Source organism: Vidua macroura, chromosome 21, assembly GCF_024509145.1.
Source record: "Vidua macroura isolate BioBank_ID:100142 chromosome 21, ASM2450914v1, whole genome shotgun sequence".
Classification (NCBI taxonomy): domain Eukaryota; kingdom Metazoa; phylum Chordata; class Aves; order Passeriformes; family Viduidae; genus Vidua; species Vidua macroura.
Genome location: NC_071591.1, coordinates 4,678,859 through 4,697,547, shown reverse-complemented (window position 1 = coordinate 4,697,547; position 18,689 = coordinate 4,678,859). Strand labels below are relative to the sequence as shown.

Sequence of the window (18,689 nt, the reverse complement as noted above, 5' to 3'; positions counted from 1 at the left end):
TGATTGTAGTGAGGTTCAGCCATGTATTACAATCAGGACATGCCCACAGCTGTGTATGTTGTGTGGTGGTGGTGCACTCCCGATTTTGTCATGAGCTTGTTTTCTTCTCTGCAGCAACCCCTGAGTTTCACACTCAGGATGCCTCTGTTGGCTATCTGGAAGAGGAGAGTCCTGCTCCAGCAGCAGCAGCCCAAAGCAGCAGTGAGGAGGAGCTCAGAGAAGCTCCCTCACCAGCACAAGAATTCAGCAAATACCAGAAGTCTCTTCCCCCACGATTCCAGAGGCAGCAGCAGCAGCAACAGCAGCAGGTAAATGGCTCACAACCCATTTTCTGGAGCCCCAGTAAGCCATTGTGTTTGCTCAGTTCTCAACACCATCAGTCTTTGAGCTGGGAGGAGATAAATGGGGTTTTACCCTGGCCTTTTCCAGTACTTCTGATCATGGAAATATCCTGTCTGATTGGGTAGAAAGGCTCTCTGTGGGCTACATGAGTTTTTCTTGAGCCCTGTGATGCTGGAGCTGTTGTGGGTAGAGCTCTGCCAGGTTTGTCACTTGCCTGGGAAAAAAATACAGTGCTGTCAGAAATGTTGACTTGTCTTGCATGGTTCTCTGGGCATCTCCTGACATTTGGAACTCTTAGGACTGTTTGGTTTGCGGCAGAGCTCTGTTTTGCAAATGTTCATGAGCAGGAGAAGCTGTGGATGTTCCCACATCCAAAACCATGAGCGCATCAGTGCCTGTCTTGGTGCTTGTGTAGGCCTGGCCCAGGGGAGGTGCTGTTCCTTGGGCTAGCCTTGACCCTGATGAACATCTTTTTTACTCTCTGGCACAAGATGAGCTGCTGTTATTCAGCACTGCTGCAGTGCCTGAATACACAGGACAAGGAAAGGGGAAACCCTTGGGGTTCAGCTGCTTCCATTTCACTCAGCACTTGCTGTGTCCTTACCATTGTAGGTATGGGCAGCCATTTGCTTGCCAGGGGCAAACTGTGCTTAGTTTGGCAAGTTCCTGGACTGCTTCTGGACTTGGAGGGAGTTCTGGAGTGGCACACTTCTCATTCCACCTCCTGCCTTTGCAGAGGACCGGTCCTTTGCTCTGCTCTCATCCAATACCTACTTGGGTTTTTTCTGTGAGGCTCTTTCAGATCACTGTTTGCTTTGCACCATAAAAATGTTTGGTCTTAAGTGTTTCATTTTTGTTGCATTGAAAACTGTTCTGGGGCGCTGAGATGTCAGCTGAGCTGCTTTGTGCAGCTTGGCTCTTGCCTGACCTTTCAGTGCTGTATGTGCCATACGTGCTGTGCAGCTGTGCCACCAGATGCAGTGAGCCTCTGTAGGGCAGCAGAGCCAAACCAGGGGACAGAGTATTCAGGCTTCAGATAATGCAAAGTTAATTGCCATTCTTCATAAAATAACCACTTGAAATGGGATATCATCAATGCTGCTGCAGATCTTAGCGAAGAGCTCACAATTGGCTTTTGCTCAGTAATTGCTCTTTTATGGATGTTCCCCGTGCTCATAGCTCGGCAGTTGACATTTTCATGATTCAGATGTACAGCAGCAAATGCTGCCTAATGTTACTCTTGAAAAGAGATGCTCTTAAACAAAAAAGAATTGGATGTCTTTGCTGTCATGCTAATAATACCACAGGTCATCACTACTGGAGAACACAAAGTTTTATTTTATTTTCTCATCCTCTGTCATGTTAGTATGTATGAGGCAGTGCGTGTTTTGGCTGGCTTGTATTGCTGCTTTGGTAGCTCCATGAAAAGAGCAAAATGGAAAAATATTGGTAAATAAAAATAATAATATTGGTGAAAGAAATATTTTCTCTGAGGTACCAGAGGACTAGGTAATGTAGATATAATCTGCATTTATCAGAGCCTTCCTTGCTGTAATGAAGTGTCAGATTCAGATTTAAAGGTGTCTCTTTTGCTCTGCAGTTGGGGATTGGCTTTTTTAATAAACAGTACAGTATCTGACACTGTTGTAAGCTTAGCAAAAAAATATGGTTGCACGTTTGACAAGTAAGTAGATGCATTTGTTGTTAATTGGAGCTGTTTAGTGTTTGAAAGCTTCCTTCAGTACACAAAACTCCTTTCAGATATATATTCTTTTTGGACCTTCAGCAAAAGTTAAATGTCAAATCAAATTAACATCATGACTGTCCTCAGCTAAGGGAAGGTGGACTGGCTGTGTGGGAGATGGGGAAACAACCAGCAAGTGCCAGCCTGTCTCTGAAGGATGCCCAGGAAACACTAAAATATGAATAGCTCTCTTAATGTGATTTGGGTTGTTTTTATCTAATCTGTTAAGCTGATAGGGGTGGAACTAATATATCTACACACTAAATAAATTAGAGATTCATTTCCTGAAAAATGCAGCATCTTGTAAAGTATTTGGTTCCAGTTATGAAGTGGCGTTTGACAGGAAGCTGTCCTGTACTCATGGGAGTGTTGAGAAGATGCAAATTGTGGTCTTAAAGCCAATCCCTTGTGTTTGGCCACATAGCCTGGCCCACAGTGGTGTGATAGTCTGGCTGCTCTGGTATTTACAGAATACCAACTGCCACATGCCCAGCTGGTAGTGTTACCCCTGCTGGTAGTGAGTCTGCCCCAGCCTCCCATCTGATTAGGAATTGAACCTTTGATGGATGGCACGTGCTTTCCTTTGGCTGACCAGTACATCAGTGTGATTCCTGGCTCCACAACCAATGTCCAATGGCCCATCCTGTTCCCTGCAGGAGCAGCTGTACAAGATGCAGCACTGGCAGCAGCAGGTCTATCCTCCCCCGTCCCACTCCCATCCCCAGCGGACGTTCTACCCGCCGCACCCGCAGATGCTCGGCTTCGACCCCCGCTGGATGATGATGCCGTCCTACATGGACCCTCGCATGGCCCAGAGTCGCACCCCCGTGGATTTCTACCCTTCAGCCCTTCACCCTTCAGGTGAGTGTTGTCAGTGTTTATCTCGGCTGTTGAGTTGGTTCATATCTGCAAATTCGCTGTGTTTCTTAACCTCTGTTGAGATTTTGCATTCTGGCTGGCATCCCTTCTTTGGGGATGAGAAAGCTGGTTACAGTGGGAAGTGGTGGGAGACTGGGAGGGAGGACATGCAGACTTGTGTCTGTCCATTCTCTGCGCTGCAGTGGGAGACTTTCCCTGACTGCTTTGTGACCTTAGTGGATGTGACTGATTTTGCCCCTTGGAGGAAAGGGTAGCAGATCCACTGCCTGTTGGATGAGAAGGATGAGTTTTGGAGTTACTGTAATAATGTGAAATCTTAATAGACCCTTTTAGGAAATGTGATGGAGAAACCCTGTAGTTCCTGAGCTGTGTGCGCTTTGCACCTTCCTATCTTGTCCTAATCTTCAGAGGTGTGAATGTAAACATCAGGATATATAAATCATTCCCTGCAGTTGGTGGATTGCTTGATCCCAAGCCAGTGATGCTGTGTAGTGTCTGTGTGGGCTGGGCTCTGAGAGCTGTGTCATCTTCTGTATCACTCCAGGAGTATTTCCCAGCTGTGCATTTTCCAAGCACAGGCTCCCCTTTACGAGGGAGGTTTCCATGGCTGCAGCTGCCTGCTGCTTGAGGAGGAAGGGGAGTCAAGCTAGGAGATTGTTAAATTCTTCTTGTCTGTGAAATCCTAGTGCTAATGGCATGAACTCTGTTGTGAGCAGGAATTATGAAGCCCGTGATTCAGCAGGACTCCATCAGTGGGAGCAGCTGTCGGTCTGAAGATCAGAACTGTCAGGCAGGGCAGGCAGAGAGGAAAACTGCTCCCTTGGATCCTGTACCAGTGTGGGGCCAGGACAGCTACACATCCCTGCAGAGCAAAGGATACTCCCTGTCTCATCAGAAACACGCTGACAACATGAGCATGGAAGGGCTGCATGCCAGGTGAGTGCAGAATTCCCCTGTCCTCATGCATGCTGGGATGGGAGGTGCTGCTGTAAGCATCTGCTGAAAAGCAGGTGTAAAGCTGGCCTGAAAGATGTCTGTGAACAGGCCCTGGTACTGATCTGGGAGCACCCTTACACTCCTGAGTGTTTTAGCTGGTTTACATGGAGCTATTGAGCTATTCAGAAGTTTTCTATCTGACCAGCTTGGAGCCTGTTTGGAGAGAGAGGGAGACTTGTCACCTACATGGGAAGGTATAAAAAGCCATGAGTCAAAAATTCTGATGATTGCTAGTTCGTCTCCTAGTTTTTTTAGACATTCTAAAACCAGTTCTTTGTTTTCAGATCTCCACATCATTGGAGGTTAAATCTCCCTTCATTTTTTAAGTTTGCTGCCCATCATAGGAACCGTTTTCTTTATCATGCATTGATTCAACAAACCAGGCAGTACAGCCTGGGGCCACAGCAGGTCTGGCCAACATTTTTGTATTTTATAGGTTAATTGCCTCATGATTTAACATAAACCTCAGTTTATTTCTTTTCACCTTTTGTATCCAGCCTGGGCCCTTGGAGATGTGTTGTGCTCTGCATTAGCTGACTTGTCTTTGTTTGTTGTTTGGTTTGTTCTCAGGAATGAAAGTTACTCTGCTTCTGCAAGGCCAGAGAGTCTGAGCACTCAGCGAGATCTCTTTGAGGAGAGAGGGGAGGAGTATTTGAATGCTTTTGACAAGAAGGCCCAAGCAGACTTTGACAGCTGCCTGTCTTCTCAGAGGATAGGCCAGGATCTCTTGTTCCAGCACCAGGAGAGTGTGCAGGAAGCCTGTCCTGCTGGCAGCCGCCATGCAAACCTGAGGTGTTCACCCCTGGAGCCTGATTTTATCCAAGCAGAGAAGAAGCCTGAATATAATGGTTGGGATATCAGCCACCATCAGAAACCTGCGGAGACAGCAGCGGAAGTTGCTGAAGAAGTACCCCGGGATGAGCAGTCGTTCAGTGCTGACCCCTGGAAGAAGGAAGGAGCCACTACCAAACAGGCCACTGAAGAGACAGCAGAGTGGGCTCCTGAGAGCCGCAACACCAGCGGGCAGCCCCAGGAGCAAATGGGGAGGACACGGCGGTCGGGCCCCATTAAAAAGCCAGTCCTGAAAGCCCTCAAGGTGGAAGAGAAGGAGAAGGAGATGGAGAAGGTTAAACTGGAGGGAGAGGACAGCTCACGCCCGCTGAAGGAGAAGGCAGCTGTTCAAAAGGTAGAAAATGAGTCAGATGACTCTGCTGCCTTGCTGAACTCAACACGTTACCTGCTGGATGACAAAGGTTCTTCCCAAACAAGCCTTGCACGAGAGGCTGAGAAATCCCAAGAGGAAGAAGAGGATGAGGAGGAAGAAGAGAAGCCAGAAAGAACCTGGGAGAACAAACTATCCAGAGAAAGCAGCGATCTCCCTCCCACAAAAAGAAATAACTGGATCTTCATTGATGAGGAGCAAGCCTTTGGTGGGAGAGGTCAAGGGCGTGGGCGAGGGAGAGGCTTCAGAGAGTTCACCTTCAGAGGCCGAGGCGCAGTTGTGAGCAGCAGGGGGGTCTACAACAACACCCAGAGGAGCAGCAGGGGCCGAGGGCTCCGGGAGTTCAACCAGCCAGAGGACTTCCCCAGAGGCAAACCAAGACGCCGGATTGCCAGCGAGACACACAGTGAAGGGTCAGAGTATGAGGAGCTCCCCAAGCGTCGCCGGCAGAGGGGCTCTGAGAACAGCAATGAAGGCTCTGTGCTGGACAGGGATGACAGTGATTTGAAAAAGGGAGACTTCAAAGAGTCTTGGAGGTCCAACAAAATCTATTCAGATGATCACAATAGCCTGGATCCTAAGATGAGGGCTCCAAGAGCCTTTGGGAGATCACTGCCACCAAGACTGAGCAATTCTGGCTATGGGCGAAGGGGGTTCATGGGTAAGGAGCCCACCCAGTGGCAAGGCAGGAGTGGGGGAGGAGGGTGGCAAGAGTACAGCCACACATCTCCATCAGACACTTTTGGGAGCAGGCAGCAGTCTGACAGGGACTACCTTCAGGATTCTTACAAGCACACGGATTCCTTCTCCAGCCGGGTTTTTGATGAGAGTCATCTGGATGACAAAAGGCACTTTTTCCAGGAGGATTACTCAGCAGATCAGGAGAACATAGAGAACAGGCCCTTCAGGAGGCGCCGTCCTCCCCGCCAGGACAAGCCCCCACGGTTCAGGCGCCTCAGGCAGGAGAGAGAATCAGTCGGGCAGTGGAACCCCGAGGAGGGAGGCCCTAATCTGCTGCCCAGCCAGTGGCCAGGCAGACCCAAACTGGGCACTGCAGAGAAGAGCAGCATCTCGGGCAGACGCTCTCCTGAGCTGTCCTACCAGAACTCTTCGGACCATGCCAATGAGGAGTGGGAGACAGCGTCTGAGAGCAGCGACTTCAGCGAGCGGCGGGACAGAAGAGATGGAGCTCCGGAGAGTGAGGGCCAGCTGGAAGGTGGCCTCAGCACTGGGAGCTTGGGAGAGAAGAGGGAACTGGCAAAGAGGAGCTTCTCGAGCCAGAGGCCGCTGGTGGACAGGCAGAGCCGCAAAGCTGAGCCGGCAGGGTTTGCAGAGCAGTCCGTCAGGAGTGGTGTGGGAGCAGCTTCCAGATACGAGAGCCAGCAGAATGGGACCCTGATAAAGAGCAAAAGGTAAAGTTGTTTTCTGATCTGTGGTATGTGCAGATGTTGAAGGAGTGGACATACACTCTATTCATTTTCTTCTTGTCACTTCTATTCCCATTCTACTGACAAAACTAAATCCTTTCCCTTCTTCCTGTGTAGGTCTCCAGAAGAAGGAGGAGGCCTTGGCAACACCAGTGGTGGGAGCAGCCACTCCATTTATAGCTTGGATAGGGCCTCCCATGTGAACTCAGAGAGTGCTGAGGGGCCAGGTAAAAAGCCAGAGAAGGAGCACAAATCCACTGCACAAAGAGCAAGTGAGAAGGGAGAGGCCTTGTCGCAGTTTGAACTGAGTTATGGAAGTGAGTATCTTGATTCATTTGTTTCTTTAAGAGGATAACATATTATGACTGACTGATTAAAGCGATACTGATTCTATCCAGTGTAATTTTTAATATCAGGTTAGGGACTTTTTTTACATTTATTTACAGAAACAAGAAAATTCTTGTGTGTCTAAATAGAAAAACGGAAAGTTCAATTGTTGTTAAATTTTGAACACAAACTTTTCAGCCTGGTCTGACAGTGTCTCTAATGTTTCTTCTATATAAAGTTTGTGTTTAGGGAGAATATTTCTGTATTTCTCTCTAAGATGCTAATGTATTTTAGCCTTGAAATTTATATTTGAAGAAAGTTGAGAGAGGATCCAGAGTGGGAAATTTGAGGCTGAGCTAATGGCAGGGGGGCAAGAAATTAGTATCCCTGAAAAGAGAATTACCTGAGTTATAGCTCCTCCAGCTGAAGTGTGCTCATCTTGAAACAGAGAAGACAGCAAAGTCCTGCAGATAAAGTGGCTGGTAGATGTTAGCAGACTACATGATTTTATTTTCTAAAAGTAGCTGCTGTGTTGCTAGGTGAACTTATTGTGGCATGGATCCTGTTTGGAGTGCACTGTTTAAATTACTGCAATTATAAAGCTTTATATGCACACACATGTGCACTGTATTCTCTCTCTGTGTTTCGTTCAGGTACCATCATTGATAATCGGGTGTCGAACACAGCAGAAGAGAATGAAGTTGGTTCCATGGCAGGGGAAGGCTTCATTGAGGTTCTTACTAAAAAGCAGCGTCGTTTGCTGGAAGAGGAGCGGAGGAAGAAGGAACAGGCTGCTCAGGTGAGGAATGGGAGGCAGAAAAGTTGGACCTGTTGCATGATTTGGATTGCAGTCAGAGAAACAGGGCCCCAGAAAGTGTTTGTATGAACAGAAAAACGTACAGTTGACAGTGCCAAAGTAGTACAGATCCTGTATTGGGCCCCAGAAACATATTTAAGGCCTCTGGTCTAAAAAGCAGAGTTTGATTTCTGACTGTTCTTGGCTTGCAGCAGAACTGTTAATTGGGAGTTAAGTTTCTAGAGTGGTCTTCATCCAAAGCAGCTTGGCTCTCTAAGCCAGCTGCTGGCTGTAGTTGGTGGCATATTGGGCAGCAGGAGCAGTGGATGACTTTGCACTCTGACTGTGTTGTTGCCAGAAGAAAACCTCACACTGCAAAAGGCAGCTCCTTCCAGCCTTGTTAGACTGGGGGAACCTCCCAGTCTGACACCTGTGCCTTTCCTGTCACAGGCACCAGCCAAGGCCCGCGTCCTTCAGTCGCGCATTCCGCCGCGATTTGCTAAGAAGCAGAACAGCCTGTGCTTGGAGCAGAGTGATGTAACAGTGTCTGGAAACAGCCTGGGCACAGAGATCTGGGAGAGCAACAGCCCAGGTAGGCTTGGGTCTGTTTGTTCCAAAGGGTTTCAGAGAGCTGGAGTCCTCTGGGGTGTGCAGCAAGGATGGGGTCCATGGTTCAGAGGAGACAACCCTCTCCTGTCTGATGCTGGGAGTGGGAGGGGAGCTGGCACACATGTGGAGTAGCCTCTGTTGTAAGCTCTGCTGTTCAATCATCCTGCTCCTGTTGCTGGCCATGTCAGTCTCCTAATCTGCTTGTTGGGTCTTTGTTTCACATCAAGATCCTACTGTACAGCATTTTATAGCTGCCTGGGCTGGATCTACTTGAGACTTTATCTTATTTTGCTTTCCTACATTTTCTCATCTCTAGTCCTGAGCAGCTGTTGCCTCCCTTGTTTCTCTCTGACCTGTCTTTCTCCTGTTGTTATGTTCCCTAAGAAATCTCCTCCCTGTTCTCTACTCTCACTCCTCATATCCTGTGTTCTCTGCTGCATCATGTCTCAGATGTCTGGGCAACACTTAACATTCTGAGGTGGTGAAAATACCCTTTCTCACGTCTAGAAATGGAAGGTTGATGGTGTAATGTGCACAGAGTGTGCTCATAGCTGTGTTTCAAGCAGCTGAATCCTACCCTCCATTCTCTTCCAGCACTTTCCGTTCAATCTCCTGGCAGCGATTCCTGGAGCAAGCCTGTAAATACCTTTAATGGTACTGAGTCTAGCACTGAGGTAAGTGGCTCCTAAGGTGCCCTTCAAGGTATTGTGTGTATAAAGTATTAATGCAGGTGGCTTTTATGCTTCTCATTGCTCCATCTGTGCTCAGTGACTCTCAGCTCTGCTTGTGCCATTTTAAACTGTCTCTTTGCAGTTTTAATTTGAGCTTGACGCTGTTCAAATCTTGACCTAAAGAGCCAAGCACTGCTTGGTGTTGTGTGCGGGTATAAATCTGGAGTATCTGTGTGATAGAGCTATTCCAGGGTTATGCTCATCACTGGGTGCACACTGTGGTCGAGGAGGGTGGAATCCCTTAGGTCCTGTTTGTGCCTGTGAGCAGTGTGTAGCTGTAGCCTTAATGCAGGGAGGGCAGAGGAGTTCCTGAACACTTCACCTCGGAGACCAAGAGTTCAAATTTGGTTTGGGTCCCATGTGAAGCGAGTTTGGCAGTCTCAGCCTAGTTGTTCTGTGGGACACATCTCCTTCCTCTGAAGCCAAGGTCTGGTTGGTGCATCAGTTCACCTGTCTCAGGGCTGTGTAGAGCTGAGTGAGCAGCCAAGGGGTGCTGCAGGTCAGGCCCAACTCCTTTGCAGTTAACCAGGATGGTGATTTGAAAAAGGGACGTGGTCTTGCTGGTTTCTGGGATGTTTTTTCCTCGGTGGTGCTGGGTCTGAGTCCGGGGCTTTAACACATTTCGTGCTTTGCATAGCAGGGATTTAAAGGCAGCCAGGGGGATAGTGGCATTGACTTGAGCGCGGAGTCTCGGGAATCCTCCGCGACCTCCTCTCAGCGCAGTTCTCCATATGGCACCCTCAAACCAGAGGAGATGAATGGGGCTGGCCTGGTGGACCCAAAGCCTGACTGCCAGAAGGAGCAAGTGCAGAAGCAAACTGATAAAAAGGTAATCTGGATTCGCAGCCAAGCCAGAGCACAGAGTGAGAGACGTTGTGAAGTGGTTGTGTTGTTCTTGATAGCATTTTTAAGGCTTGAGGTTGGGTTATTCAGTCTTTGTGTCTCAGCCTCTCTGCTTTCCTGTTAAGGATTCAGATCAAGGCTCAGGACAGAACAAGGAACACAAGCCCGGACCAATCGGCAACGAACGCTCCCTGAAAAACAGAAAGGGTTCGGAGGGAACGGAACGGCTGGAAGGGAATATTCCCCCTGTTAATGGGGTGGAAATTCACGTGGATTCTGTACTTCCTGTGCCACCCATTGAATTTGGAGTAAATCCTAAAGTGAGGATTGAATTTAATTTTATCTTCTTGGTGATTTGATCTTGTTGAGGCATGAAAAGTGGTTTGAGGCAGAAGGATTATTTAGAGGAAGCTTCCAGCTGTAGGTTTGCCTTAGATTTCATTACTGACACAGACCAGGCACTCAGGATGTCCTGGCAAACATTTAGTATCCACTTGGAAATACTGTGTCCCAAGGACCAGCTGGGGTGGTAAGAGAGGTGAGGGACAAAATCACAGCCAAGCTTTTGTGTGCCTCTGGGGGTTGCCTGCTGCTGAGTGCTGACAAGTGTTTTCTGTTTCCAGCAAGGCTTACTGGAGATCAGTCTTTAGTTTGTAGTGTCATAATTCAGGCTAGAGTCATTAACCATGAAAAGCAGAGGGTTGGCCCATGGACCTGGATTTGAATTTTATGTGTGTTGCTTTTTCAGGACTCTGACTTCAGCTTGCCACCTGGTTCTGCCTCTGGCACTGCAGCTAACCCTGTCACCAAATTGCAGGATGCCTTGGCCAGTAATGTAAGTTTTTTTTTTTTTTCTTTTGACATTGATTCATTGGAGATACTCCTTAGGTAAATCTCAGGAAAGCAAGCATGCCTGCATCTGACTTCATATTTCATGCTTAGGCAGCACATGTCACTGAAATCCAAAATGGAAATCTGAAGATGCCTTGGTAAAATGAGTGTCACAAATGCAGAAGTGATACAGAGAGCAACTTCATAATCATTGTGACCTGTGTAAAGCCATCTCTGAGATGACCAGTCTCTTCCCCTGAGACACCCAAGTGTTGGACATGGCCATGATGCAGATGGTGGCATGTTTAGACCCAGATGGCCCACCTTCCTCAGAAGGTTTCACATGCCACAGCAAGGCATAGAACTGTAACATGGTGGTCAGGCCTTTTGAGAGGTTTTCCAGCTTATTCCAGCCATCTGGATATTTCATTATTCTGTGTGAAAGAGTGAGCACACTGAAAGCCCAGCTGGTGGCTCAGCTGTAGACAACAATGTGACACACACACACAAAGCTGCTTTTGAAATGTCTTCAAGTTTGTAGGCTGTCTGATTTTGATTTTAGAGATTTGTCTTATAGGGTGTTTCTTTTCAGAAACGGGTTTTGTCTGAAACTTAGGTAGTTTCTAAATATGGGACAGGAAGGAGAACTCTTCTGCAAATGGAAGTTATTGGATCAAACTGATGTTGAAGTGGAAGCTGGTATAGTTCAGCATAGAGGGGTGTCTTTGCACATAACCAAAGCTTCCTTTATTGCAAGAGCAGAATGGACCCCAGCTGAACTGGTACTTGGCTCCTGCAGTACCCCTGGGGACTGAATTCTTTGATGTGCACTTACTGGAGCTGCCCAGCTGAATCTCTGTCACCTTGGTGGCTCATACCGTTCTCCTAAGAGTTCACAAATATTCACCTTTTATGACTCTCCCCTCAGGCAGGGTTAACACAGTCCATTCCCATCCTGCGAAGGGATCATCACCTCCAGCGCTGCATCGGCCTGAACCCCATGTCCTTCCCCACTGCAGACCTTACTCTTAAGGTAAGGAAGCTGAAGGTGTGTGGATGCCATGTCTCTGTGGGCAGAGTAGTGAGGGTGGGGAGATGTTTCTCAGAGTATTTTCTTAGGTATTGCTAAACTTTAATTAGCTTTTGTAAAAGTTGTGCATATGTGCTATTCAACATGAGTGCAGGGGTATCTGTTTTAAGTCCTGAATGCAGGAAGTCCTTGCCAGTTGTAGAACCAAGTGCAACAGAGCTTTTCTGTTTCAGTACTGGGTAAGGTGGCTGCTCAGGGATCCTGGGAAGCCTGGTGGTGTAAAGAGAGGGAAAAACCAAACAAAACCCACCCAAGTGTACAAACAGGAACAAAAACAGAACCAAATAAACCAAACCAAAAACCACCTCCATCCCAAACCTGAGAAGCTCAGCAAATACCAAGGGATTTGAGTATTTGTGAAGGATTCTTATTCTTGTCCATTAGAAATCCTTGTAGAACCCCCTGACCGCTTTCCACTATGCCTAGAGTGCAGGGAGTTTGAGCTCGTAGGACACAGATGAGCAACTGTAGGCTTTGGTAATTCCTCCCCATTTGAACTGTCTGTAGTTATTGTTCTTTGTTTCCATAGATGGAGTCTGCTCGTAAAGCATGGGAAAACTCTCCAAGTTTACCAGAACAGAACTCCCCAGGAGGTGCAGGCTCAGGCATCCAGCCTCCTTCCAGTGTTGGAGCTTCCAACGGTGTCAGCTACAGCTCTTTTGGTGGAGTTTCTATGCCTCCTATGCCTGTGGCCTCTGTAGCACCTTCTGCATCTATTCCAGGTACCTGCAAACTGCAGCAACATTTGCATTGTGTGATTGTTACCTGGGAGTCATGCTCTGGTTCTGGTAGGTGAGAGCACGGTGAGAAGAGCTTCTGTGTAGAGTAACTGGCTGGCTGGTGTTTGACAGATCCTTAACAACTCGGGCAAGACAGAAAGAGGGACTGTCTCCCTTTGAAGAATGTGGCTGGTGAAAGTTTAATACAAAGACAGCTTTCCCTGTGTGGTGGCAAGTCTCTGATGTCTCAATAGATCTTGCTTACCCTTTAGAATGTGTGCCCAGTAGAATAGAAGGGAGGAGACCTCTGGCTGAGAGGCTTCAACAGTCCCAATATCATTATCAGCCATTCCTCTGCTTGTTTTGCCTGTGAAGTCACAGGTTCTGAGCACCTTTTGCTTTTAGCAAAACAGCTACTGGCTTATAACTCACAGAATTCTGGAAGGGGGGAAGGTGTTGCTGTCTTAGTTGAAGGAAAAGCTTAACTCAGTTATGTTAGTGTGTGTAATTAGGGAGAGTATGTGGAAAGAGGAAAAGTACTGGGATTCTCTCCATGGGATGAATCCTGGGTCCCAAAGGACTTTTCATGTATGCACTGTCTTTCTCATGTCTCAGTTCAAGAACAGACTGAAATGTGTAGTGACTGTTATTAGCTTCCACTTGGTAAACAGATTGTTCCAAGTCAGGTGATCTCCTTCCTCACCCACCCTAATTTTGCTGCTTAATCCTGTGGTTCTTATCTGCACAAAAGCACAGGAGTGGTGCAGCAGTTACTAATTGGTGCCACCCTAGGGGTGAATATGGCTTTTAGAGCTCATGTGTCAAGGCCTTAAATGCTGTATTGGCTCTTTCTGTCTGTCTTAGCTGCAAAGATGAGATGATTGCAGAGCAGATTTCTGGCATTTAGATCAGAGTGCAGGTTACCAACTTCTGAGCTGCTAGTGTCTGATTCTTTTGTGGAGGTGGGAAACCTGGGTTTACATTTAGCCTTTGACAGGAAGGTATGATTCATTCTCAGCAATCCTGCTACTGCTGATGTTGGTATGTGGATTTAGGAGCTTTACAGACTCCTCTGAATGGGTACTATATTTATGTTAAATTACTGAAAGGTAGGAAATAGGCTTGACCTGCAGATCTCTGCAGTCTACTGTGCCTGTATCTCCCCTGTACCTTGAATTTACAGCCTGCCTTTTCTGATGTCCAGGTAACCATATTCCACCCCTGTATCTGGATGGCCATGTGTTTGCAAGTCAGCCCCGCCTGGTCCCTCAGACAATACCTCAGCAGCAAAGCTACCAACAGGTAAGGGAGCAGTACAGCTTCCAAGTGGTATTTCAAGGATTCTTCATGGTGGCATTGAAGAAACAATGAGTAATTTTTCACTTTCATAGCCCAAAGGAACTTTAGATGTGTCTCCCTTTAGGTTCCTTGAATTCTGCTTCCCAGTGGGTGTCAGGGGTTAGTGGAACTGAAGGGAGGGAATTTAGGAGCTCTTCCCCTTCTGTACCAGTGCCCTTGGACTGGTTTTAGCTGAAGCAGATGCTGAGGCCTGAGTGAGATGAAGTGACTTTCAGTGAATTCCCCAGACAGTCAATAATAATGAGTAACTTCACTAATAAATAGGATGTTGATAGGGCTGAGGAGAGCTCTTTCAAGGTAGAGCACAGGCAGGTGAGAGCTGGGATTATCACTGCCTGCTTTTATGTGAAGAGCATGTTGGTTCCCTCATGTCCATCAAATGCCTCTTGCAGGCATCAACCTCTAGGTGACTGGGCAGTGTCTTCTCTGGCAGTGCTGCTGTTCTGGGGAATGATGCAGGGCTGGGTAAAGGCCCAGTGTAGGTAATTGTCACTGCAGATTGACTCACGCTGGAAACTGATGGGTTTTTAACAGCCCTGGAGAGTTTCTGACTCCTCTTGTACCTCTCAGTCGTATTACTTTCTTCTGCAGGCTGCTGCTGCTCAACAGATTCCCATTTCCCTCCACACATCCTTACAGGCCCAAGCTCAGCTTGGACTGAGGGGTGGTCTGCCTGTTTCCCAGTCCCAGGAGATGTACAGCTCCATACAGCCCTTCAGGTAACTGCTTCCTGTTTTCCTTTCCTTGTGGCTTGCTCTCTTACGTTCCTCATGTCTGGGTACATTGGTCAGATATCCCACACTCATGTTCCCTTTCCTCTTTGTTCAAATGCTCTTTCCTTCCCCTAATAACAGTGCCAGTGTAGGGAGCATGAGACTGAAAAATCTGAGTTAGTGCTTCAAAAGCCTGAACACTGAGGTTTAAAAAAAACCCTTCTTATTTGCTAGAGCTGTTGGAATCTTCTGGTTTTTTCCTGCTTTGCAAAATTCCTGCAGACTTTAGGTAACCTGAATCTTCCCTTAACTGCTAATCCGCAGGTTGTTGTGTGGGATATTGAAACATAAATATTAGGTACTACACAATGTTGTTCTGTTGAATATTCTGGCAAGACAAGCACGTGGTTGTAAAAGCTTAAGAGTAGAAGTAAAAAATCCTGGTGACTAAAATGGAAAGTGGCATCACAGCTTATTTCTAAGCTGTCAGTTCAGTTGTCTGAGAACTGATGGCAGGCCAGATACGGTTTGGCAGGGTATGTTTGTGCAGTCTCCAAAGGTTTTGTGCATCATGACTGAAGCATGTTTTTTTCCTGCAGGTCTCAGGTGTACATGCACCCCAGTCTGTCCCAGCCCAGCACCATGGTCCTGACAGGAGGCACTGCTCTGAAACCTCCATATTCCGCCTTCCCAGGCATGCAGCCCTTGGAGGTGGTGAAAACCCAGTCTGGGTCCCCCTATCAGCCCATGAACGGAAGCCAGGCACTGGTTTATGAGGGGCAAATAAACCAGGCTGGTATGGGAGCCTCCCAGATGATGGACTCTCAGCTCACACAGGTTAGGAGCAGGACTGGCGAGCCACTCCTTTGGTCCAGGCTAATTCACAGCCACTTGTTTCTGAGGATGGGTTGTAACATGTCTGTCTGAACTAAACTCTTTGTAAAGAGGCGGAAGATTTCCCCGAGACACTGTTCTGTGAACCATGGTTTCACATATGCAGCACCTTATTTAATGAGATGGTTGCTCATACCTTGTCTGTCCCTGCTGAGACGTCATTTTGTCACTTGGAAGTCAGACCTTCCAGTGCTGCATGCATAGGAGGCCATGATGCAATGGTTGTCCTAAAAGCACCTCTTCTGAGAGCCAAATCCCAATCATCTCTCCCATCACCTCAGCTTCCAGGGCAACTAGGAACTTGTATTAAAGGCTCATCCGTCTTCTCAGTTCATTTGTCGTCCAAGTCTTATTTGCAACTTCAGCTGATCTGTTTGGCAGAATCCTAACAGGAATTTCAATGTGTGAAAATGTTTTAATAAAGCATGGTTCACATAAAAACATTGAATTCTACTGTGACCATAGCTGTGTTTGTGGGCATGTGCTCTGATTCTCTGGAGAAAATTTGATAATTTTATTAAACTCATCTTACGTTTATCTTGTGCAACTTGTTAAGGTTTATTTTTTGTTTCAGAGGGATTTTTATGTTGTGACTGACGTAAAGACTTAACCCTGAAAGTAACTTAGGTGAGGAAAATACAGAGAACACTGGCAAACTAAATATTTGAAGAAAAGCTTTATCCATCATAAGCGAGTAACTTGGTTTCTTTTGCCAGCCTTAGATTGGTTTATTTATTTATTCTATAAAGTGTTGATAGAACCTCCCAAATCCAGCAATTGTGAGAAAATCAGGGGGAACAGGAGGTGCCTCAGCCCCAAGCTACAGTATTTTTTTGTAATTGCTCTTAGTTATGTCCATCACTGGTTTGAAGCTCACTGTGGAACATGGAGCTTAGGTCCCTTTCGCTTTCTCTGGAGGTCCAATCCTCAGAATGTTCTGCTGTAAGAGCGTAGGAGATTTTCAAAGGTGAAAACAAAGCACCTGACACTGCACTGACACTGACACTGTATGAAGGGAAAACAGACCCATGAAGTGACCATGAGGAAGACTGGAAAACTGGGCTCTAGGAATGGAGGACAGCCCCCATCCACGGGCAGTTAGGTTAACTTGATGGCACGTTAAAAACCCAGCTGGTAAGGGTGTTGGCAGCACTGCCAGACATCCATTTCCGTGTGCAAGTCCCTCTGTTACAGTCATTTGCCTTTATTCCGTGCCAGGCTGCGCTGTTTGGGAGCTTCCCTTTGGCAAGGCTGTGCTTTCAGGGTATTGGGAGGCAGCATGTCAAACACACGAGACTGTTACTGCCATTAAGGTAACTACATGTCCTTGTCACACAGCTGACAATGCCTGTGCCTGGCTCCCAGCTGCCTCTGCCCCGCTACGGCTCTGGCCAGCAGCCCCTGCTTCTGCCACAGTCCATCCAGCTTCCTCAGGGGCAAAACCTGCCTGTAGGAGCTCCCCGAAGAATCCTCCCTCCTGGATCCCAGCCTTCTGTTCTTGCTGCCAGCAGGGAGGTAAGGATTAACTCCGGGTGCTGCTCATGGCATTCAGTAACCCCTCCTGCGTTGAAGTTTTACTCCTTGCTTTTTAAAGGGGAGAAAGGCTTGTTTGGCATCCTTAAGTATCCAAGCCAAGGATTGCTGTTAAAATGAAGGAATCCTTTTCCCCTCATCTCCAAAGTGCAAGCCAGCAGTTTTCAGGTTTTGCTGCTGGTCATCATTCTGTTTCCAGGGAGCCACATCCTGCCTTGATCCAGTTTGGAGTCTCCAGTTTTATTACATGTTTACACAGGTTTCCCCAGAGTGCTTGAGGGGTGGTGAGCTCCAGACACAGTTGGAATACTGCCCAGATATTTCACTCTGTTGTGAAGCTTGTCCATTTGAGTAGGTATATTAATGTCATGTCTGGTTTGATGGATTCATATCATAAGTTTGTCTTACTATAGGGGAGAGAGAGCACAGCAGTTAACTTCCAGGTTCTGCATTTGCTTGTGCTGCTGGCTTGGTGCTTTAATACAACAGATGATTTCACTTACAAGCCTCACTTTCTTCACCTGAAAAATATTTCTTTTTAAATGGGAATGATGGGGAGAAGGGCAAACATTTGGCGTAAGTGTTTATATGAAGTAATGAGTGATTTGTGAATGCAAAGATGATACTCTCTCTCACTCATTTTCCTCTGTAGTCCTCCCAGATGGAAATGAAAGGGTTTCATTTCTCCGATGGTAAACAGAGCATGTCCTCCGGAGGGTCAGTACCATCCCCACACACGTACAGGTGAGACCTTCACACAACTTGGGCTCCTTAGGATGGGAGAGAAACACCCGCCATCCCTGCACGAGATCCACCTGGGTTTTCATGTCTAGAACGTGCTCACTGCAGTCCAAGTACTTGTGTCTAAATGCATGGTCATGGCTTTCATTCTGGGTGTGGGCCAGCGTGTGTATCTGACCTGGTGCTTTGTGGGACGTGCATGAAGTTACTCGTTCACTGAATCCCAAAGACAGGTTGGAATTGGTGTATGCTTTTGTTCCTTGTGAAGGTGGGAAATCTGTGGATCATTGAATAAATGTTTATGGTCCTGAAGATGGGAGTGCTCATGTCTAGACACATCAGGTCATTGAGGCTTTTGGGAGACTAATTTATTTCTTTCTCCTAACCGACTTGTGTGTTGTTGTTTGCACTGTGGAGCTCACTGATCTGCACAGCACAGACTCGTGCCTTGTCTGTTGCTGCTTTGCTGTCTTTTTTCCTTTCACACATGAATAAGGCTCTCATTCCATTGTAGAATTTACTCCATGAATGTTGTCGACTCTTCGATTTCCAGGCCTAGCTCTGCCAGCCCCAGCGGGAAGCCGTCGGGACCAGCAGTGAGCATGGGCTCTGTGCAAGGACACTACGTACAGCAGGTAGTGTACCTGAGTTCTTTGTACAGCCCAAAAATACCTGCTCTTCTACGCTGCTGTGCTTGTGCCTTGGGCTGCAGTGGAGAGGCAGAAAGGCCTATGTAACTGAAGCTCCATGTGGGAGTTAGTGTTTTCCCCTGGGTAGGTGGGTGTTTTACTGAGTCCAGGAGTAATTCTGTGTGATTTGAAAGTCAGGAGAGATTAGTTCTACTAATTTCTACTGCTGTGGAGTTTTTATAAGTTACTTGCATTGCCAAATAG

The 18,689-nt window shown here is 47.2% G+C and overlaps 1 protein-coding gene across 7 annotated transcripts in view; it reads left to right on the top strand.

Moving 5' to 3' along the window:
• PRRC2B (proline rich coiled-coil 2B) overlaps positions 1-18,689 on the top strand; it is a 46,514-nt gene that overhangs the window by 22,947 nt on the left and 4,878 nt on the right. For 3 of the 7 annotated variants that reach the window (XM_053996625.1, XM_053996623.1, XM_053996624.1), the window contains exons 13-31: positions 115-308; positions 2,743-2,947; positions 3,682-3,901; positions 4,532-6,595; positions 6,728-6,927; positions 7,591-7,736; positions 8,184-8,325; positions 8,937-9,016; positions 9,711-9,902; positions 10,042-10,236; positions 10,665-10,751; positions 11,676-11,780; positions 12,367-12,559; positions 13,761-13,858; positions 14,507-14,634; positions 15,228-15,465; positions 16,861-17,037; positions 17,708-17,799; positions 18,311-18,431. In XM_053996625.1, coding sequence (XP_053852600.1) covers positions 115-308; positions 2,743-2,947; positions 3,682-3,901; positions 4,532-6,595; positions 6,728-6,927; positions 7,591-7,736; positions 8,184-8,325; positions 8,937-9,016; positions 9,711-9,902; positions 10,042-10,236; positions 10,665-10,751; positions 11,676-11,780; positions 12,367-12,559; positions 13,761-13,858; positions 14,507-14,634; positions 15,228-15,465; positions 16,861-17,037; positions 17,708-17,799; positions 18,311-18,431 — 4,877 coding nt within the window. Of the gene's footprint in view, positions 1-114; positions 309-2,742; positions 2,948-3,681; positions 3,902-4,531; positions 6,596-6,727; positions 6,928-7,590; positions 7,737-8,183; positions 8,326-8,936; positions 9,017-9,710; positions 9,903-10,041; positions 10,237-10,664; positions 10,752-11,675; positions 11,781-12,366; positions 12,560-13,760; positions 13,859-14,506; positions 14,635-15,227; positions 15,466-16,860; positions 17,038-17,314; positions 17,407-17,707; positions 17,800-18,310; positions 18,432-18,689 lie in introns of those variants that run through there. The other 4 variants (XR_008440292.1, XM_053996626.1, XM_053996627.1 and 1 more) reach the window with 4 other exon arrangements.